Genomic DNA, 23745 nt, shown 5'->3' with positions numbered 1-23745 from the left:
ACTCAGAAGGGCAGCAGTGGAAGAATTAGGAAAGATCATCAAGAGCAAAGATGTGTCATTAGAGACCAAGGCTAAGGGCACTCTTGTATTCCCAATTACTACGTATGGATGCGAAAGTTGGACAGTGAACTAGACTGATAGGAAAACAATGGGTTCATTTGAAATGTTTTGGAGAAGAGCTGTTCCGTTACTTTGGACCACCAGAAAGATGAATAAGTTCGTCCTTGAGAAAATAAAGCCCGAAACAATGCAAAACACTGCTGGAGGCAAAAATGGCAAAACTGAAGTTGTCTATTGTGGGAATATTATGAGAAGACAGGTTTTGTGGAAATGTTGATGATTTTGGGAAAAATAGAAGGCAGCAGGAAAAGAGGAAGACCAAATATGAGATGGATTGATTCCATAAAAGAAGCCACAGGCATGAGTCTACAGGAGCTGAGCAGGGCTGTTGAGGACAGGACATTGTGGACCTCACTCATTCATAGCGTGGCCAGGAGTTAGAGCTGACTTGGGTACATAACACACACATTTCTGAAAAAGAAAAAAAACCCTCAACCAAATAAGTAAAGATACACCGTTGATTTACATGTTAGCATGTGAAAAAAGTGCATATTAGAATTATTGAGCTATATGGTATTTCATTTAATCTTCACAATAGCAGTTTTAAGTGGGTATCACCCCCTTATCAATTACAAGTTTATGTCATGGTTTTTGGAGTAGCTCTTTAATCACACCTATGGCTGTTGACTTCTCAAATGCTGAATCAAATGAAGAATTACACAATACTGTCATTTAATTACCCTTTATTAGACATTTAGCTTATTTCTAAGTTTCTTTTTTCTTTTTCTGTTTGTTTTCTTCTTTTTCTCCTCCTCTTTCTTTACCTTTTCCCACTTTTTTTTTTTTTGTAAATACCACTTCAGAGAATATTTTTATAGGTAAAATTCTGATTATTTTCTTAAGTATAGATGCCTAGAAATACAAATACTAGATCCAAAATTCTAAATATTTTAAAGACTCTTGTTATATGCATATAGCCATTTTGCTTTTCAAAATTATAGTTACCAGTTTACATTTTTCATTACAGTGTTTAGAGCTTTATGTTCCATTGTTCTTTAGTGTTCATTATTATTATTATTAGTGTTCATTATTACAGTAAAATTTTTTCTAATTCTGCAGGTAAAAATGGTTTCTCACTTTAATTTGCATATTTTTGGATTACAAAATTGAAGACTTCATCACATTAATTTTATAGGAGCTTATCATTGGTGTATAAATTTCAGGTATTTTTTGTGTTGTTAGGAGTAGATTATAAATTAAATACACATGTAATTATATATGTTGAGGATATTTTTAATTACTAGATTTATTTTTCTCCTGCAGTAGCATAATAGCTATATATATATATATATATATATATATATATATATATATATTTTAAATAAATCTTTATTGTTCAGATTATTACAGGTGTTCCTCTTTTTTTCCCCCCCATAGCTCCCCTCCACCTGATTCCCCACCCCACCCCATGCCCTTACCCCCCGCCACTGACTTCATCCATAGGTGTAAGATTTTTATCCAGCCCACTCCCTTTCTATGTCCCTGATTCTATTATATTCACCAGTCCATTCTGTTCTTCAGATTTTTTATTCACTTGATTTTTATATTCACTTGTTGGTAGGTATGTATTTGATGTCATTTTGTTGTTCATAATTTTTATCTTTACCTTTTTCTTCTTCCTCTTTTTAAAGAATACCCTTCAGCATTTCATATAATACTGGTTTGGTGGTGATGAACTCCTTTAGCTTTTTCTTGTCTGTGAAGCTCTTTATCTGACCTTCAACTCTGAATGATAGCTTTGCTGGGAAGAGTAATCTTGGTTGTAGGTTCTTGCTGTTCATCACTTTGAATATTTCTTGCCACTCCCTTCTGGCCTGCATAGTTTCTCAGCTTTTCAGCGCTTGTGCATGTCTAAATGCTCTTTTCTCTTTCCTTCTAGTTGTAGAACTTCCACTCAGCCAGCTTTCCCGTGGTTCTGGGTGATAGATGTTTTGTCTTTTAGTTGTAGTTTTGAAATTGTTGTGCGAGGCAGCAGTTTAGGTGTTTACCTACGCCGCCATCTTGGATCCTTCTCCAATAGCTATATTTTTAATTGTGAAAAATAATTGATGCAATTAGAAAACTTTGGAGTGTTAAATTTCTAATTTTGATCTGTACCTCAGTTGTGGATTTTTCTAGGTGGAATTTCATGTTTTAAAGAATTAATGAACTTAAAATATAGAATGTTTATGATCCAGTTAATGCTGGGATACATTTTAATTTCTGTGAAGCCCAATTAAGTATCTGAAAAATTATATTCTATAATTTGTAAATTATATAACATTAAATTATAATAGTATATGCGTACAATGTAATAAAATGTGCTATACTAAGTGGTAAAAATAAACTGGGGCTTAGTGATAATACAAAGATTCTGCTAAAATCCTTTTCTCTTGAGTTTATTCTATTAGGAAAGAGTACTTCATTAAGGAGACTGATTTTTCAGTGGATTTAAGAATGAAAAAAATTATTTCCACTCTGATCTTTCATAGGGATCTGTTTGAATACTTGTAAAGCAGCATCATATGGCTTGACTATTTTGAAAAATTCCTTTTGAGCCATACTAACTGCTTACTATTTCTAAATGTCTTTCAACAATACATATTGTAGTGCATACTTGAATCTTTTTAGGGAAACAAAAAAAAAATTGGATGTTATGTAATATATAATAAAATGAGAGTTTTCCTGAGACATAATATTTCTACTAGGAGGCTCTGATCCAAACAGATTTTTAAAAGAAAGTAGAAGAGTTGGCACAGTTTAAATGAAAGCAAGTGGATGGACAAAGGAGAGCCTTGTTCTGGTGGTCTGTGTTTTGTAGCTATGGATGAGTCACTTAACTTTTTCCAGCCTTTGTTTTTGTATTTGGAAATGAGCACAACAACTCGGGTCATTGATTGTTCTCATTGTAAAAACAGTCAAATTCCGATATTCTTTGGAAGAGCTGGTACACCTGTCACTGTTGTTATTTGGTTCTAAGTTTTGGCTTAAGATGGATTTATTTCCCAGCTTGATCCAATCCAGCACATTTTAAATGATTTTGCTCTTTCGATATTAATGAGATATCCTGGATGATGATATGGGTTATCAATATTTTGTTAACAAAATAAGATACTAGATTATTTTATAGAAGATAAGTTGTACTGTATAATTATTTTCTACACAGTTAAAAGAGGAGAATTTGTGCCACAGAGATTAAGATCTCTAACATGCATTTTGGTCATTATTCCAAAAAAAATAACAACAGTATTTTCTGTCAAGCTTATTTACAATGGTAGAGCTTATATGATATTTCTGTATTTATCCAGCTATAGACTCTTTATTTAGGATGTGTTTGAGAATATTGAAATAAAGTAAAAATACTAATGTTGTAGGCCTTTTATGGGATTGCTATCATGTGGTGGATACAATAAGTGGAGAAGGGTGAACAATAGTAATGGTTCTGCCAGCTTTGGGTATTTATTTTTCATTTATTGGGCCCTTTTTCTCCTTAAAGAAACATTTCCAATTTTATATTGAAAGTTAGTGAGAATACAAGTCAGTAAGAACATAATTCATTTACCTGAAATGTATTTTATGGCAAACTTTTAAATATTAAGTTAAAAAAACTCTTAAGTAACCCTGGCCGGGTAGCTCAGTTGGTTGGAGCATTGTTCTGTACACCAAAAGGTTGTGGGTTTGATTCCCAGTCTGGGTACATACCTAGGTTGCCGGTCCGATTCCTGGTGGAGGTGTGTCTGGGAGGCAACCAATTGATGTTTCTCTCTCTCTCTCTCCTCTCTTTCCTTCTTTCTCCATCTCCTTTCCTCTTCCTCTCTCTCTAAAATCAATAGAAACATATCCTCAGCTGAGAATTAAAAGAAAAACTTCTTAAGTAATAACTGTGTTAATAAAGTAGTGGGGCTTTTCAAAAAGCAATGACTAAAATTTCAAATATTGTGAAATTGTCAGATTAATAAGCTTTGTTAGACTTTCCCAGTGCAATGATGAAAACAACTAAGTCAATTATTCTATGAAAATATTTTTCCTTGTTAAACATTTCTTGTTTGCATATATTTATCTGTTCTTTCTTTCCTGGTACTTCATTAAAATGGTAGTACAGGAATTTAAAAAAGATATAAATCTACCAGGGCAAAGAAATTAGAAGGAGGCAATAGTAGATGAGGGGTTTCAGCAAGTTTGGAGAGAAGAATATTATCTGACTTGGTTAAGCAGAGGACTTTGTATTTAAGTTCTTGCAAAAAGGAGATCAGAGGCTAAGGGTTTGGAGGTTTCAGTTATTATGTAAGATGAGGTTTAAGACTCAGGGTAAAAGCTGGTGGGGTTGGTTGAAGGCTATATGTGAAGAGGTTAGGCCTCCAGTTCCTTAACTGTCTTGCCAGAGACACCGACGTCTTGTTCTCTGGAAAACGGAACTTTACTAAAGGGCAATGAACAAACACTAATGGTGGGAACATTCCCACAAAGAGTTTAGTACTGCCCTGTTACTTACAGGGGTGGGCAAACTTTTTGACTCAAGGGCCACAATGGGTTCTTAAACTGGACCGGAGGGCCGGAACAAAAGCATGGGTGGAGTGTTTGTGTGAACTAATATAAATTCAAAGTAAAGGAGTGGAGGGGAGAGCAAGAGAACCCTCCGCTCTTTCGGCTCCGCGGGCCGGATAGAACAGCCGAATGGGCCGGATCCGGCCCGCGGGCCGTAGTTTGCCCACGGCTGCAGGATGAAGTTTACCAGGTGATAGTCTTGACCTACTTAAACAGAGCTTCTAGTTAGCTTTTTAGTGCCCTTTAAATGTGAATAGAAAATTAGATGAAAGCCTTTCCATGAAAGACAAGAACAGAAGCAAAGTAGAAAAAAAGCAACAAGAAAGAAGCAAAGACAATAGAGGGAAATTAAAAATGTGAATAGAAGGATTAGAAAGTCAAGTGGAGACATTTCCAAGAAGATGGACTAAAGAGGTAAAGAAATGGGTAATGGAAAAGAGGAGAAAATAAGAATAGCAGTCTCATAGCAGTGCAACATCAACTTATAAAACTTTTAGAAAGAAAGAACAAACAACAGAGGAAGACATTTTAAAAGAAGTAATAGAAATAATATGAGACCATTCCTAAGCTATGTACAGGGTGGGCAAAAGTAGGTTTACAGTGGCAATACAAATAAATAATACAATAGTTAAGAAATAATACAAGAATAAACTGTATTTCATGTACTCACAACTGTAAACCTCTTTTGCCAACCCACATATATAGTTTGTGCCTCTGGACTGAATGTGCTCTCAGAGTGTGTAGCAAAATGAATTCACACATGGTACACCTGGCCATGTCACGATGGAAGTTTAGAGCAACGATGAAGGCCAGATTTTTTAAGCTTCTAGCTTAAAGGCGAGAAATAAAGAGGAGTATAAAATGATCAGAATCTGAAAGGCAGAGGCAGTTCAGGATGTACAAATACTTGTTATACCTTTAAAATCCTGAAGAAAAATGACTTTCAACCTAGAATCCACTTTTGTGTTTTTTGTGTATATGTGTGTTCATTCTATCATTATCATTTAAGTACAAAGGTCGAATAAAGGCGTTTTCGGGCATGAAAGGACTCTGATGTATACCCAGGAGAGAGCAGAGAAGGGATGTCCCCGAAAGACCGTGGGGCAGCAGGCGTAGAGAGCAGCCCTGCAAGGGTGGGTCAGAGGAGGCAGTCCCGAGAATAGTAGAGGGGCCTGTTATTGGTTACATAAGCCCTTTTTAAAGGTATAAAAACCCTATTCTGTCACTTTAATAAAGAAATTTAACATAAAGTATATTTTCATGAAATACTATTATTATTGAATGGAAAGTGTGAGAAAACTGTATGTACTTAGTGCTACTTAGTGTATTAAAACCTGAGCTGAAGAAAAAAAAAAGCAGGCTCAAACTGTGAGTGTGAAGAAATTCTTCATGAAGACTACTCAGTAGTTCTAATGGATTCTGTTCTGGGATGGTAATTCTTGTGAACTGAGACTAAAATGTAGCTGAGTAGAATTTTAATTGTTGAATAATCACAGTGTAATTAAGTCCAGAAGATGTATGAGATTATAAAAATAGTAAATGAGTACTTGAACTACTCTGAGAAAGTTTTTGGATTCAATTGACCTTAATAACTAGGGACTTTATAAATAAAGTTGATACTGTAAAAACTTACGATTGGATTTTGGTGTAGGTTGAAAGCAGCAGTTGTAAAGGAAACCATTCATAGCTGTGCTTGTGGTTAGGAATAAAGAAAGGCAAAATGCCCAAAGTGCAGTAGAGGAGAGGGTTTTCATTGTGAGATCTACTTAAAAAACAAAACAAAAGTCTGCTTACTTTTAACTCTATTTAGGAAAACTGAAGCCCTTTAATCCTATAAATAGCATTTCTTTTGGATGTCCTGCTTTATGAGCTGAGAAGATGTATGAAGCTTTGGATCATTTAATCACTACTTTACATTTTAAAGTGATTATTTCTGTGAAAAGTTAATTATTTGGTTAAGTTTTTAAGTGCTTTGTCAAAATCATTGTAGTCATAAAACACTTTTCATAGGGATCATAACAACACATAAATCGTGTTTGTCTCAAGTCTTGCTGTGAAAAATCAAAAGTCCAGGCAGATTTTCTACTCAGAGAACTCCCCATATAGTGCTTGATTTATTTAGTTGCTTATTAATCTACTTCATACTGAAATCTAAAAAGGAAAATTTAACTCACCTAAACTTTGCCAACTGTTTGGTAAAGTTGTGTTTTCATACAGAATTTTGGGAAGATAGTTCACATTTCTCATTTTGTAGACTGTCTGAACATTCTTGTTACATATTTTTATTGATATGTCAATTAAGAAGAAACAACAATATAATGATATTTTGTAATTGAATCAATAAAGTGAAAATTTCCAATGAAAAGCTTCAATCCTTTTGGTTGTCTCTCTGACTCTTAGCCAGTCATTTAAATGCAATAGTAACTGGAAGACAAAATTAACTACACTTATCATCAAGTTTGCCTTTTAGTACAGACCACTTTAAGCCAAGAAGTTGCAGTTTGTACTTATTTGTTATTGAGCCATTAAATTTTTAAAATCAAATTAAGATTTTACCAGCAAGAAATAAACATTTTAATGTTTATAAAAGTAGTAGTAAGAGCGTTTTCATAAAGCCTTTATTTTGAAACTAAGTTGATTTCTTATGCCATTAAAAAGTAGGTTAGGACAGCATAATATTATATACAGCCAGGTCTTTTTGTCCAAGGGGTGAACCGGATTCGCTTTAGCAGGGCTCTATTGCCTGCCTGCTGAGTTTGCTCTTTGGGTGTCTTTGATAAGCTGAATTGAACTTCATGCCACCATCTGTGAGAAGAAAATTCAGTTCACCTTCAGTTCCTGTTTTTGTGTGATGTATGCATGAACATATATGCATACACAACCCAAGATAGTAGAGTTGTTATGAATTACATGAGAACTTAATAGAATATTCTAGATTTAATTTTTTATTAATGAAAGAATGATAGAGATTACAATGGAACAATACCTTCTACCCTTTCTTTTTCTTTTTAATTTTTCTTTTTTTGTTAATCCTCACCTGAGGATATTTTTCCATTGCTTTTTTAAGAGAGAGTGGAAGAGACAAGGGAAGACAGAGAGAAACATTCATGTAAGAGAAACTCATCGATTGGTTGTCTCCTGCAAGCGCCCTGACCTGAATCGAACCCGGGACCTTTGGTCCTTAGGACCACGCTCTATCCACTGAGCCAAACCAGGTGGGGCTCTAGTCTTTCCTTTCAATCTGTATGTTGCTGAGAGTTTATGCCTCCTGATCATAGCATTTGAGATTCCCCCATCCCCACCCTCACCCCCTGTTTAATGAGTTCTATCTCAGAAGAACTGTGTTGTCTGAATTGGATTGGCCTTTGAAGTCACCTCTGTAAAATGACCCTGCTGATTGTAGATGAAAATCTTTAACTTCTGTTTTGGGACATTTTAGGAGAGTTAAAATGCCAGAGATGTGACAGATGTGTTTAAAAGATTAAGGATTGTTCAGACCTCTTATCACCGTGATTAATTATAGTGTACCATCTAGATGGTGGTTTTGTTCATGTGTACATCTTTTAATCTCTGAAAAGTCTGCAAAACATTAGCCCAAAGCTTCAATTTATGCTGCAGGGTGTTGCAATTTGAGTGGAGTGGGCCATTTTACATAGGTGGGTTTCTTCTGGAGAAAAGGCCTTTTGATTTGAAGAACAACTTGTTTTCTTTTCATTAACCACTTATGGGGAGACCAATATTGTTTGTTGGTGGAGAAAATGAATTAAAGTTATAGTCTTTACAAATTCCTTTTGTAAAAGACCAGGAAATGTAAGAAATAACTTTTAAATCTAGTAGTAATTACAAAACTAGTTAAGTTCTGGATATAATAAATAAGAATAGTCACAGTGTATGGAAAATTTAAATCACTCGGGATAATAGTTTGCTATTATATTCTGGTAATTTTTTTTAACATCTGTAAGAAAAATTTTGAGCTTCTGAAGTAAACTGGTATATTTAGATTCTGAAGAATACAGGGCTTTCTCTAAATGGTCTTCATTTTGGCCAGGTTATGTTAGTATAGATTGTCTACATATATTATTTGAATTATGTCTAAATTCACATCTGTTTTGTGGTAATAGTTTATGGAGGAGTTTATATCTGAAATACAGTTTATGATTTCTTCTCTGAAAATCTAATAAGATCATATAACCAGTTCTCACAATTCATATTTTACATATTTGGAGTAATTTCCTGATAATTTCAAATCATCGTATAAAATATTTTTAATATTTAATAACTATATCATAAACTTATTAATAAAACGTGCTTTTATTTTTACCCTCTTTTTTGTTAGTAAGTTAATCTTCACTATACCATTTAAATGTTCCGAGGCTATTTCTAAGAATTGAGTAATGGACCTAGCTTAAAACTTCAATCAATACATTGGGCTTTCTAAGGTTATATTTGAAAGTACAATACTGTAACTTTTATAAAAAATGGTCAGTCATCAGGACCATGGCTGTGATCAACTGGACCTATAACTATTAAAATCAGAAAGAGTGTCATAGCTGGCCTAGATATTTAAAAAAAATGTTTTTATTGATTTTAGAGAGAGGGAAAGGGAGAGGGGTAGAGAGAAACATTGTTGAAAGAGAAACATTGATGGGCTGCCTCCTAGAAGCCCTCTACTGGGATCGAGCCCGCAACTGGGCGTGTGCCCCGACTGGGAATTGAACCAGTGACCTCCTGGTTTATGGGTCGATGCTCAACCACTGAGCAACCCTGGCCAGGCAACATTTTTCTCTCTTGATTTCTTAGACAGAAAAACATTAGAATTCACTCAATAGCTAAACCTAAGACAGTGGCTGGCATATAGTAGGTGTTTAGTTAATATTCATTGGAAACTAAATGAGTGAATATCAAAATTATTTATTAATTAAGTTGAGGTAGTCAGTTTTTAGATCTTATTATCTTGAGATGTTTTCTTATTTTATTTCTTTGTTGTGACTTTGGACTTAGTGATAGGTGTTGTCTCACCGTTGTTAATGAATGTTCATTACTGATATAACCAAGATAGTCACAATAAAGTTTAATGCTAATGGTTTTTTAAAAATTGATTTTAGAGAGAGGAAAGGAGAAAGAAACATTGGTTTGTTGTTCCACTTCTTTATCATTCATTGGTTGATTCTTGTATGTGCCCTGACTGGAGCTCGAACCTACAACTTTGGCATACTGGGCAACACTCTAACCAACTGAGCTGCCCTGCCAGGGCCAATACTAATGTTTAATGAATGCATACATAATACAGTGTTATATAAATTCAACAATTCCCACACTTTGTAAACTAGCTGAACGAGATTAACTTGAAAATATTTTCTAGGAAGGCATTTTAAAAGGTAACTTAGTGACTAAAGGGAATCCTGCTGAGATATTTTTTGAGAATTTTGGTGCACAGATAAGTATTTTTTGGATTGAAATGCTCAGTGAAAGATTGTACACACAACAACATAAGCAACAGCCAACTGTTACGTGGTGCCCAGTTCTCTCACAGTGTCTGGACACCAGGGAAGCTAATAGCCTTAGGACACACTGATACAGATGAGAGAAGTTGCCAGTTTAAAGCTTGTGTGCCAAGGGTGCACATAACATTCTTTTGATCAGCAGGGCTAGGGCCTGGCCAGATGAAAGAGTAGTCTTTTTAGAAGGCAAATTTGATACATCTGCATCACTCCCTTACCCCCAACTAGATTTTAAGATCCTGGAGGGCAGGGATTTTTGCCAATCTGTTTACTGCTCTATTCCAAGTGCCTGTTTTCCTATTATAAAGATCCATGAGACCAGACCATGTCTCTATTTGCCCATCATTATATCCCTAGCACCTAGCAGTATGTGGTACATAGTAGATGGCTAAATAAATAAGCCAACAGAATGAATGACCCTGGAAGGCAGTCTTAAGCATTTGTCTTGACTCTTCAATGCTTTTTTTCTATCCTTCCAGCTCTTCAGACCAACTCAATTACTTTTAGCTAGTACTCAATTTCTAATACCCTAGCTCAGTGGTCGGCAAACTGCGGCTCGCGAGCCACATGCAGCTCTTTGGCCCCTTGAGTGTGGCTCTTCCACAAAATACCACGCCCTGGGCAATTCTATTTTGGAAAAGTGGTGTTAGAAGAAGTTTAAGTTTAAAAAATTTAGCTCTCAAAAGAAATTTCAATCATTGTACTGTTGATATTTGGCTCTGTTGACTAATGAGTTTGCCGACCACTGCCCTAGCTAATAAGATATAAGGCATTATAATTATCAGGTATAATCTTTGAAGGTCATGGTGACATAACAGGCGATGGCTCTTATTTTGTGGTATGGTTCTGCTCTTCCTACTCATAGCACATGGTCATTATTGGAATCGTCACTGGAGTTGCAGAGAAAAAAGAATAATGATGTGTATATATATTTGTCACTCCAGCCTCCAGTATGTTTGCTTCTTAGAGAACCTCTTGGGGGATAATGCTTCTCACCTTTCAACAAGAATAAATGAAAGGTGCCCTGGCCGGTTTGGCTCAGTGGATAGAGTGGCGGACTGCGGACTGGGGAGGGGGCCGGGTCCCGGGTTCGATTCCGGCCAAGGGCACATGCCCAGGTTGTGGGCTTGGTCCCCAGTGGGAGGCATGCAGGAGGCAGCCGATTCTCTCTCATTATTGATGTTTCTATCTCTCCCTCTCTCTTCCTCTCTGAAATCAATAAAGAATTACATTTAAACAAAAATAAAAAAATAATGTTTAAAAAAGAAAAAAAAGAAATGAAAGGTTAGCATAGTACCTCTGAAAGGCTACAGATTGCCTTTTATATATTACTTAATGATTACTTTTGGGCCTACTGTAAAAATGTCCGTTGTCAAATAAGTACAAAAAACGATAATTTTCCGTTGATCATAGGATATTATAGAGCACTCCCTCTCTTTTCTGGAATAACTTAAGGAATTTAAAGGTTCCAGTGATTCTTAGTTCTTTTTTTTAATTTTGTATTTCTGCAGTGCATATGTAGTCAGCCTTTCATATGTTTTAAGTACTGGGAATTGAGACTGTCTTTTAAAAATTCCCTTTGCAATATCTTTTTAAGTACTCTATCTATATGGAAACATGATTATAGAAAGTGTGAAGGGTAGAATAAGATAAGTTCAGATAAGAATCTAGGCCAGATTCACCTGGTCCCAGGGCAGTAACTGTCTTTGATGGCAGCACTCAATGTGGCTGTCTCTGGGGTCAGACTGCTCCAGTTCGGACTGGTAGTTTGCCTAAGTATAGTGTTCTAAGTTGGAAATCATTTTCCTTCAGTATTTAAAAGGCATCAGGTTGACTTCCTGCTTTCAGTATTGCTGAAGCCATTTTGATTCATGATCCTTTGGATATGACCTGTGTTTTTGTCCTCTTTTTTTCTCTTCCATTTATAAGGAAATGTGTAGCATCTTCTCTTTATTTCTGGTGTTCTGAAATTTGAAACGGTCTCTTTTTCCAGTTATTATGTTGAGGACTTAATGGGTATTTTGGCTAGACTCTAGAAAATAATGCCTTTCAGTGCATGTGAATTTTTTTGGGCTATTTTAAAGCATTCTCCCCCCTTTCTCTCCTTTTAAAAAGAGGGGGAAGAATGTCTGCTTTTTCTGGTATTTTGATGCTGAATCTTTTTACTTCTCTCATTTTCATATCTTTTTTCTTCTATTTCTTCTCCTCCCCCCGCTTTCTCTTTTTTTTCTTGGTTTTCTGAAAAATGGCCTCCACTTCATTTTCTATACCTTCTAATGAGTATTTTGTTATTATGTTGTTAAAGGAAAATTAGTCTGACACTTGTTAAAACGATAAGAAAGACCTTATTTAGGACTATTGCAAAAGGAGTGTATTAGTCTGCATGGACTACCTTAACAAAAATACCAAACATTGGGTAGCTTAAACAGAAATTTATTTACTCATAGTTCTGGGGACTGGAAGTTCAAGATCAGGGTGCCAGCATGGCTGGGTTCTGGTGAGGCTCTCTGGCTTTAGATGGCCCCCACCTTGCTGTAAGCTCACATGGCCTTTCCTCAGTGTGAGTGTTTGGGGGTGGGATAGAGGAAGGGGTGAAGGGGGAGAAAGAGAGATCTTCCTCTTTTTATAGGGTTACAAATCCTATTGGATTAGGATCTCACCTTTATGATATTTAAACTCAGTTACCTCCTAAAAGTCATAGCTCCACATATAGTCACATTGGGGGTTAGGGCTTCAACATATGAATTTCAGGGGGCGGGGGGCGGTTACAATTTAATCCATAGCAAACACATAAATTCAATCTGTAATGGGGTTATTATAATATAGGAGAGAGATCATGCTCAAATTCAAATACAGCAAAGACAGCTGGGGGATTTATAGCCAATGAGCCAGTGGATACAAAATAATTAGGAGGAAATAGCAAGGGTAGAGGATTCTTGCTGAATGCAAGTCAAAGGTAAGGGGTGAAGAACTTGATCGGCTAGCAAGGCTAGAGGGATTTCTCTACATTGGCTTATTCAGGCCCAGCAAGGACAGGGCAGACATGGAAGGCCTAGTTGAGACCTAGTCAAGACGGTTCAGAGGAGCCTAACTAAATTGGTCAAGGATAAAGTTTTTGTCAGCACCTCGCAATTTTTGCATGCATGCCTGAGTTGTTTCTCATGCCAGAGACCCTCTATTTTCTCCAGAGAATAACCTCTAGGCATCTCTTTGGGTGGTGTGGGACCGGGAGTCATTTGCCCAGCAATGTGGAGTGTTGTATGTGTTGGTGTTAGGAAAGCTCTTTCTCAAACAGCTTTCACCTAGTCTTCCTTATGTTAGATTCTCTCTTTGCACCTTTGGTTCCAGAAGTATCTTTGTACTGTAGTTCTTACGTCTTTTGAGATTCAGTGGTATAATTTGTTTTTTTTTTTCATCTTTCCCATTCTTGGGGATTCACCTCTTTTGGGTTTGCTGTCAGTTGTCTCTCCTCTCAACCATTTGCTTTCCAACTTCCAAAATGTTGTTGTTGTCTCCTCTTTGGTTCTCCCCATCCTTGTGGACTGATGTCTTTTTAAGGAATTCCTTTACTGTAGATGAAAGGTTTGAAGAAGAATATTAGATGTGTGCCTTCAAATCTGTTATCTTAACTGGGAAGTTGCAGCAAATGGTTCTGAGTGGGGAAGCAATTTGAATAGTTCAAGGGAATTTGCCATTCTTTCTCCACTTTGGGGGCTTTGCTTGCTCTTATTTCCACCCCCATACTTAATTATTCCTCATAACTATTCTGTAATTTCCCTTTGAATTTCAAACTATCACAAGACCATTTTCTTGAACTTTACTGGTGGCTTCAAATAAGGGATGTGGGGAAAGAGGTGTGACTACCATCTATTGGGTGTCATTAAAATAGCGATCTCAATTTTATGTCACTTAATCCTTATAGCAATTCTGTAAGGTAAGTGATACTATCACATATGGGTAAGGATAAAGATAAAGATCAGAGAGATTAAGTAACTTGCTTAAGAGCTAGTCAGACAGTGGTGGAGCTTAGTTTCAAGTCTAGGTGTTTTTTTTTTTTTAATATAATTTTATTGATTTTAGAGAGGAAGGGAGAGGGAGAGAGAGATAGAAACATCAATGATGAGAGAGCATCATTGATCAGCTGCCTCCTGCATGCTCCCTACTGGGGATTGAGCCCGCAACCTGGGCATGTGCCTTGACTAGAAATGGAACTGTGACCTCCTGGTTCATAGGTTGACACTCAGCCACTGAGCCACCATGGCCTGGCTCAAGCCTAGGTTTTAAGATCTTTCAGCTCTTTCTAGTCTACCATCTCCTTTTACTCCTCCCAAACTGTGAACAATTTATTCATGCACTCAGTGAATACTGAGTTGCCTGCTCTGTGCTGGGCCGTGGGGACATTGAGAGTATAACCCGACAATCAATGGGTCTGTGCTGCCTATCACTACTTGAGCCAATTAAGCAGAGACAGGGTTGAATCATATATGAGCGTTTATTCCAATACTGCCGGCAGTAAGGGAGAGCAGCAGGTCATCCACAAAAATCTGCTCTACAGCCCCCCATAAACCAGCTGCTTATATAGGGTAGGACAAAGATTACACAGGGGAATATGGATTATAGGTATGGGGAAGTAGAGGTTACAGGTATGGGGAAGTAGGAGGCTGAGGTGGGACTCCATTGTTTGGGCAACAAGGTTTTTAATCTTTCCATGAGAATGGACTGCATTTCAAGGTTGACTCTCAGGTCCCGGGGGCATACAACTCCCAGTCAGGTCAGAATGTCCTTTCTTTAACCAACATAAGACAATCATGGTTAACAGAGCATGTATATTTCCCATAACCATAGCTAGTCCCCAATGTTCTATTCTTGCCCCTAACAACAGGACTGCCATGATGGTACATGACTGACATGATCAGATTTACTGTTCAATAGGCTTTCGGGTCATCTGTGCAGATTGGCAAGAATAGGAGTAGGAAGCTAAGTTAATTACAGAAGTCCTGGTAAAGGGCTGTCTTGGTTTTGACTAGGATGGCAGAGGAGATAAAGAGAAGTGGGTGGATTTAAGATACCTACCTATTGGAGATAAAGCTGACAGGATTGGGGGAGGTGGATTTGGAAGGAGCTGGAAGAATTGAGGGTGACTCCAGGTTTAATTTGAACTGAGTGTCTTTGGTGTCTTTACTAATATAAGAAAGAACAGGGTGAGGTGGTGAACAGAGTAGTGTAATAATAACAATGTTATGTTTATTAGTTATATCCATGGGGAGATGTCCAGTAGGCAAGTAAACATCTGGGAACTCAGCAGTATTCTGGGTTGGAGAAAAAATTTGGGCATCTCTCACATATAGATGATATTTAAAGCCACGGGACTAGATCTGATTATCCAGGGAAAGTGTGTAGGTGTCGTAAAGTAAGTCTGAAGTAGTGTTACTGATTCATTTCTATAGAGAGTCCTCATTTAATTTAACTCAGAATTACACTTACACCTAATAGCATTTGCTGCATGGGAAAAGCAAAGCCCAACATGTAGCCATGGCATGAAGACATTAACCAACAAGCATATTGCAAACATGCCAATAATGAACAGCTTTTTGATTGAGCTATATACCAAACACCCTTGACTTTCATGGGAGACTAGAACTGAGAGTATCAGCATGGGAAATCCCAGATTTAAAAATGCCACATAAGAGGAGACTTATGGCACACTCATGAATTCTTCCTTAAGCATAGATAAATACTAAAAAATTCCCATTGAGATACTAAAACTAGAGCATCTGGACTCACTCAATAGCTGATTCATTATTACACATTGCTCATAGAATCCAACCTCATTTAAATTAAATATTTTATACTAGGGGACCAGTGCACGAATTTATGCACCTTGAAAGGAACTGTGGGCTGTGAGGCTGTGGTGGGCACAGAGGCGGGTCTCGGCCCTTCCTCCACACCCCCGCCTGGCTTCTCCTGCCACGGCCCTCTGTTGCCTCTCTGCTGGCAGCCCCACTCCCACACGTTGACAGCGCTGGCCCCACTCGCACCCACTGAAGGCACAGAGCGATTGGGACCGGTGTCAGCAGCAGGTGCGAACAGAGGCTGCTGCCCTGATCACCCCTCAGGAGCAGGGGGAGGTGGAGAAGCCCTGAGAGGCAATCAGGGTCAGCAGTAGGTGCGAGAGGTGGCTCTGGCGCCGAGCAGTTGGGACCAGCAGTGGCTGCGAGCGGGGCTGGAGCTGGCAGCAGGTGCAAGCGCTAGGCAAAACCACGGTGCATAGAAGCAAAGAATTTTCAGTAACCACCAGAGGCTCACCTCATGACAGCGACTGGCACCCCACCTTGGTCTGGCAACCTCGCTTACCTGCTCCACTGTCCCGCTGTGGCCAATACCTGCCATGTTCCGGTGCGCCCTCTGGTGGTCAGTGCATGCCATAGCAACCAGCTGTTCGGTTGTTCTGCCGTTCCGTCTATTTGCATATTAGGATTTTATATATATATATATATATATATATATATATATATATATATGTATATACACACACACACACACATATATATATATATATACATATATATATATATATATGTGTATATATATATATATATATATATTTTGTATATGTATGTATAGATGTCCTGGACCCTTTCAAGTACTCTCAAAAGACAGAATTATAAATATTAGTTCTGAGAATGCCAAGTTGAGAATGCCAAGTGTGAAAGAAGCTTTATAGGAACACTTGAGAAAAATAGATCAGAATTCACAATAGGCAAAAACTGGAAACAATCCAAATGTCCATCAACAGGACAGCAGGTAAACAATTGTGGCATAGTCGTTCAGTGGGCTAGTCTACACACCAACATGGTTGAATATTAGAAACATTCTTTTGAATGAAAGAAGCAAAACACAAAAGCAAATATCCTACATGATTTCATTTACATAAAATTTAAGGAAAGGAAGAAACTAATTTATGGTGATAGAAACCAAACCAGTAGATGTCTGTGGGGAATAGGGATTGACCAGAAGGAAGCACGAGGGAACCTTCTGGGGTGATGGAAATGTTCTGTATATTGAGTGGGTGTTTGTTAAGTGGATATATCCATTTGTCAAAACTCATCAACTTTTGTATATTTAGAATTTGTACATTTTACTGTATATAAGTTCTACCTCAGTAAAAAAAATAAGAAACTAACAGAAACAGTATGCTGAGTGGTTTGTGAAGATATGTATAGAGCCGTGGTCGGCAAACTGCGGCTCGCAAGCCACATGCGGCTCTTTGGCCCCTTGAGTGTGGCTCTTGCACAAAATACCACGCCCTGGGCAAGTCTATCTTGAAGAAGTGGCATTAGAAGAAGTTTAAGTTTAAAAAATTTGGCTCTTTCAGTCGTCGTATTGTTGATATTTGGCTCTGTTGACTAATGAGTTTGCCGACCACTGGATAGGGGACACTTGGGTGAGGCATCTCTGTAGTCTCAGATTGTCAGGAAAAGTTTCCAGAGGAAGTAATATCTCACATCTCTCAAATTTATCCCTTTAAGTCTAAACCAACTCATTGTTCAACTCTTAGCTGACTCGGCACAGTAACATTCATTCCCTAGGATGACTTCAATTTTTTGTGCAATCAGAATTCTTTAGGTCATGAAAGGGAGTGCTTTTATAAATCACACTGGGACAATAGGTAAAACCTGAGGCCGTTGTTTTCTATGTCTGTACTGGTCAAAGTGGAGTACTCGACTGCAATGCAACTGAAGGGAGGAGGTAGCAAAGCAGGTGGTACCTGAGGGTAGAGCAGTCTCTGCTTGGTCCTCATCTAAAGGTGGATGGGGGAGGCAGTTTGCAGCCAGGTGGGAGGGGCTGCAGATTACCAGTGGGAGGGATAGATATGCGTTTCTATGAATTGTAGTTTACATGTTAATTTTTAAAAAAGATATGATATTTGTTTTTTATTTTCAAAGTTATTCATGTTGCTTTATTTGTTCCTTTGAAACAGGACACAGTGGATAGCTCCCTTCAGAAATGGAGGACGGAAAGCCTGTTTGGGCGCCACACCCTACAGATGGATTTCAGATGGGCAACATTGTGGATATTGGCCCTGACAGTTTAACCATTGAACCCCTGAACCAAAAAGGCAAGGTGAGTTTCTCAGAAAGATGTCAAAATTTGGTTTCTTTTTATCTAGGTGTCTCCCTTATCAATGAAGTAGATATTCCTAGCACAGTGTAATAGGGGAAATCAGTTCTCTGGTAAGTGAATCTTAGTTTTCTGGTGAGTTATGTGATTAAATCAGAAGTAAATACCCTAGGGAAAAATTGGTGCCTTAAGATAAAACCAGACAGAAATTCAGTGAGCCTTTCATTATCATTTTTTTTAAAGAGGAAAAAAGCATGATAAAATATAACATTCTTCTTTATACATATTACTAAAGTTATTATATATGTGATATATGCAACATGTTACAAAGCAAAAATATGAAAAGTGAATGGCATTATATTATCAAATTTTGCTTATTTAGCTCCTAGACAATTCTTTTAGGCCTTTTATTAAATTTATTAACATGGGATTGGAGTAAATGTATTTCTAATAAGTAAAGATATTTAAGTCTGAAATATACCAATCTATTACTGTTTTTGCTCTAATGATAGTTTTTTAAAACAGGAAAGCATACTTTAATTTTGTAAATATGATATCTATTTCCTTTTATGCTTTGACACAGACCAGACAGTATTACAAAATGGGAGTTGGGGAAAAGGTGACTTGGGTCTCTTTCAGTATTTCAGGTCTCTTTTTGTGGGAGATCTTTACAATTTTCAGTTTAATTTAATATTCCTGTTAAAGGTCTTCTGACTAAATTTTGTTGATGCCATTCCTGTTTACTTTTGCTCCGTGAATGTTCATGAATAATTTATATTCTGCTGATACATGGTTAACTAATGCCATATGACTGCCTTCCTTCTGGGAACCTTAGAAAAACAAGGTGGATCCCTCTTGAGTCTTTTTACAGAGAAAACTATTCTGTTACTGTAAACAACCTGGAACCTAAATGCATAATATATAATGTGGCATGTTAGAGGCGGCCAGTTAAAGATACCCTCAGGGAAGCAAAGACAAAGTGTTCCTAAGTTTTCTCTCTTATTAACAAGCACTTATTTGTACTTAAAATGCAGTACATATTTAAGAAAATGAAGGAGTCAAAACAATAAGCTCAATTTATTTTTATTTAAACCTGGAGGGGAGGAAAAACTTTCCTCTATTAATTTGGGACTAAGAATTAAACTGGTGTAAGACAGATTTACAGTAGAAAAACATACACTTTTTATTAAATTTTCACGTGCACAGGGGAGCCTTCACGAGAAGAACTGAAGAAGTGTCCAGAGTGGAAAGCTTTTATCCCTTTTAGACAAAGAAACCATTTGTGAATATGGGATAAGACAAAGAGGTTTGGGTTAGGGGCAGTAAGGTGAGGTTAGGGGCAATCAAGTGCTTAGGAAGGTAAGGGTTACTATGACAAGGTTTGTTTGTATAGATTTCTCTTGGCCTCTGTTCCCCTCCTTCTGGTATAGGGAGGGCACCTTTCACATGGGATTTCTATGTCCTGCTTTCAGGAATAAAAAGGAAGGTCAGAGTGCCCATTTTGCACCTGCTATTTCTCAAGTGCCTTTAACTCAAAATAATTAATATGCTAAAGTAGCATATTTTGGGGTGACAGAAATTTAGTGAGCCTTTCATTGTCCTTCAAAGTCTTTTTTCATTTCTGTTTAACATTTTTATAAGGACAGTAAATCAGAAGGCCAAAATGGAATGAAAAGTACATATGCTAGTTATATTTATTCTGTTATTTAGGTATATTCTGTTATATTGATAGGTGACAACAGTTTAGTTTAAGCATAGAAGAAGTTTGATTTATGGTATCTATGCCTTTTCACACTGTAAATATTTTACGTGCTTTCAACTGTGCCTTATGAGTATTAATCAGGTACACACATTGAACCGATAAAAACACTTAAAATATAAATTGTAAGCCATGAAAACTGTGGATCTGATAATTCTATAAAGTAAAGTTGAAGCTTCTTTTCACAAGCACTTTTTGAGGTATAACAAATTCTCAATAATTGCTTTTAATCTTAATTTCCCCCTACTTCCTGATTGGGGTCTTAATAAATTGTAAAGTATAATCATAATCATGTGGTTAAAAGAGCCACAAGAGAAGCAGTCTTTTGCCTAGGTAATTCATGGTGTGGAGATCATCCACTTTTAAATATTAAGGAATTAAGTACATAAAGTGATGACCAAGTCAAGTAGTTAGTTCTATTTGCTGATACAGTACAAGCATAGAAGAGGGAATGATTTAATTCTTGTGGGGAACATGTCTTTGATGATAGCAATGGCTTTTAAAGATTTTAAAAAACCTATTTAAGAAATAGATTTTACATTGCATTAGGTATGTGTAGTGTGTGTGTGTATTTATAAGAAATAGATTTTACATGTCAGCAAGTATGTGTACTGGTATTGTGTGTATTCATAAATGAAACAGTTGGTTAAATGAAACATCCTTACTGCATATATGCATTCTGATATTTTCTAATGTTTTTTATTTTCTTAAAAATGCTGTCTTAAATGTCTAAATTGATTTTATGTTCCATATTTGCAGACTTCCCTTCAGGCTAGAGCCTAATATAGATGGCATTTAAGGGTTGATATTTTCCTTTCCCTGTCTACTTTGCTAGTCTTATCTTTTGTTAACTAATAGTTCCCCCCCTCATACTCTTGCCATATACTTATTCTTGTGTATTTTTTCTCTTTCTCATTCACCTTCCCCTCCACAGTGTTTATCAAGCCTACCCCAGGAACCAGGCTTTGCTGGGTGCTTTTTGTTGTTGTTCACAGTGCTCTTTTTGCCTGGAATGCCACTCTCCATAGCCCTTTGCTTAGCAAATATTTATTTCCAAGACTCTGATTGAGGTCACCTCCTTTATGATAAAAGTTTTCACAGATACCAGATCCCTCTCCTCTTCTCCTCCATGCACTAGAATTTACTGTTGATTACTCCTTTCTGGAGGAGTGGTATACATTCTTAGCCTCCTATAATACTTTATTGGAAATATTTGTTCACCTTTATTTCCCCCTCCCTGCTAGAGTGTAATCTTCTCAAGTGCAGGGACAAATTTATTTGTTTTGTCATTGGAGCTGATGCAGTCTGATGTGCTGTAGATGTTTATTGCTGGTGATCATTGTGTGCTTTGTTACATGATCTTCTCTAGGTAGGAGAAAAAGCCTTCTTCCTGGGAGAGAAAACAATTGCCTTATGCAAATTTTCTCTTTCTCTCTCTTTTTAAAAATCTTTATTGTTCAGATTATTACAATTGTTTCTCCTTTTTCCCCCCATAGCTCTCCCCGACCTGGTTCCCACCCCACCCTCTGCCCTTACCTCCCCCCAACTGTCCTCATCCATAGGTGTACGATTTTTGTCCAGTCTCTTCCCACACCCCCCACACCCCTTTCCCCCTGAGAATTATCAATCCACTCCCATTCTGTGCCCCGGATTCTATTATATTCACCAGTTTATTCTGTTCCTCAGATTTTTAATTCACTTGATTTTTAGATTCACTTGTTGATAGATATGTATTTGTTGTTCATAATTTTTATCTTTACCTTTTTTCTTCTTCTTCCTCTTCTTAAAGAATACCTTTCAGCATTTCATATAATACTGGTTTGGTGGTGATGACTCCTTTAGCTTTTTCTTGTCTGTGAAGCTCTTTATCTGACCTTCAATTCTGAGTGATAACTTTGCTGGGTAGAGTAATCTTGGTTGTAGGTTCTTGCTATTCATCACTTTGAATATTTCTTGCCACTCCCGTCTGGCCTGCATAGTTTCTGTTGAGAAATTAGCTGACAATCGTATGGGTGCTCCCTTGTAGGTAATTAACTGTTTTTCTCTTGCTGCTTTTAATATTCTCTCTTTGTCTTTTGCCCTTGGCATTTTAATTATGATGTGTCTTGGTGTGGTCCTTTTTGGATTCCTTTTGTTTGGGGTTCTGTGCACTTCCTGGACTTGTAAGTCTATTTCTTTCACCAGGTGGGGGAAGTTTTCAGTCATTATTTCTTCCAATAGGTTTTCAGTATCTTGCTCGCTCTCTTCTTCTGGCACCCCCATAATTCTGATGTTGGTACACTTGAAGTTGTCCCAGAGGCTTCTTACACTATCTTTAAATTTTTGGATTATTTTTTCTTTTTGCTTTCCCGGTTGAGTGTTTTTTGCTTCTTTGTATTTCAGATCTTTGACTTGATTCTTGTGTTCTTCTAGTCTGCTGTTGGGTCTCTGTATAATATTTTTTATTTTCGTCAGTGTATGTTTAATTTCTAGTTGGTCCTTTTTCATATCCTCGAGGGTCTCGTTGAATTTATCGGCCTTTTCTAGGAAATTCTTGAAAAACCTTATAACCGTGGTTTTGAACTCTATATCCAGTCGTTTGTTTTTCTCCATTTCTTTCGTTTGTGATCTGTTTCTTTGTCTGCATTTTCACTGCTTCCCTGAGTTGGTAGGGTGGCTTTGTGTGCTAGGTGTCCTATATGGGCCAGTGGGTCGGCTTCCCAGTTACCTGAGGTGGACACTCTTGGTGCACCCCTTTGTGGACTGTGTGTACAGCCTTCTTGTAGTTAAGTCTTGATTGTTGTTGGTGTCACTGGGAGGAATTGACCTCCAGGCCAATTGGCTGTGAGGACCCGCTGTGACTGGAAGAACTGTTGTGCTGGAGACATGCTTATGGGGCAGGACTTGCTTCAGTGGGGCTTTGGTGCTCACTGAGTCTGCCTCTTGAATGTGTCACTTATGGATGTGAGGAGTTGAAATCTGGTGTTGTCTCACACTGACCACTAGATACACTAGCTTCTGGATCTCCATTGGGGTGCAGGTCAGCTACTGTCTGAGGCCACCCAGTAGGAGCTATGGCGAGAACTACAGTTTTCTCCTCTTTGCTTGGGGTTTGGAGGTTTTGGAGCTGTCTGACCAGAGCTGCAGTTTCTTAGGTTAAGCTGCGATAGGGCAGGCTGTTTATATGCAAAAGCTGCTGCACGGAGCTTGGGTGGGTTTGTAGATTGTGCAGGGCGGCGTCTCAGGGAGTCACTTGGCTAGGGCGTGGCAAACAGCGATGGCTGCCAGTCAGCCGTCTCTGTGTCTCCGTGTTTCCAAGTCCCCACGTCCCGCGCCCCAGCACAGTAAACAATTCTTGCTGGGTGCACCTCTGCAAGAAAGGCTCCCTCACTTTCAGACCTGATGGCAGACAGTCCAGCTTCTCCCCGTAGGAGTTTGGGTCCCCAGCGTCTCCCCAGAAACTGGAGTTTAGAGTAATCAGGAGCTTGTCTCCCTTCGGATTGAAAGAAGCAGTGCACCCAGACACCTGCCGCCAGCCTGATTCGCGTGCCTCCGTACCTCAGCTTTTCAGCGCTTGTGCACGTCTCAATGCTCTTTTCTCTTTCCTTCTAGTTGTAGAACTTCCACTCAGACAGCTTTCCCGTGGTTCTGGGTTATAGACGTTTTGTCTTTTAGTTGTAGTTTTGAAATTGTTGTGCGAGGCAGCAGTTTAAGTGTTTACCTATGCTGCCATCTTGGTTT

The 23745-nt window shown here is 37.8% G+C and overlaps 1 protein-coding gene across 7 annotated transcripts in view; it reads left to right on the top strand.

The window, feature by feature from the left end:
* Nucleotides 1-23745, top strand: part of MYO6 (myosin VI) — a 158580-nt gene that overhangs the window by 48659 nt on the left and 86176 nt on the right. For all 7 annotated transcript variants that reach the window (XR_013960339.1, XM_080663672.1, XM_080663671.1 and 4 more), the window contains exon 2: nt 18127-18269. Coding sequence is in view for 6 of the 7 variants with exons in the window: in XM_080663672.1 (XP_080519798.1) it covers nt 18153-18269 (117 nt within the window). In the remaining variant the exon portion in view is untranslated. The remainder of the gene's footprint in view (nt 1-18126; nt 18270-23745) is intronic.

This window comes from Plecotus auritus (assembly GCF_963455305.1).
Source record: "Plecotus auritus genome assembly, chromosome: 4".
Classification (NCBI taxonomy): domain Eukaryota; kingdom Metazoa; phylum Chordata; class Mammalia; order Chiroptera; family Vespertilionidae; genus Plecotus; species Plecotus auritus.
This window is presented reverse-complemented; position numbering and strand designations above follow the sequence as displayed.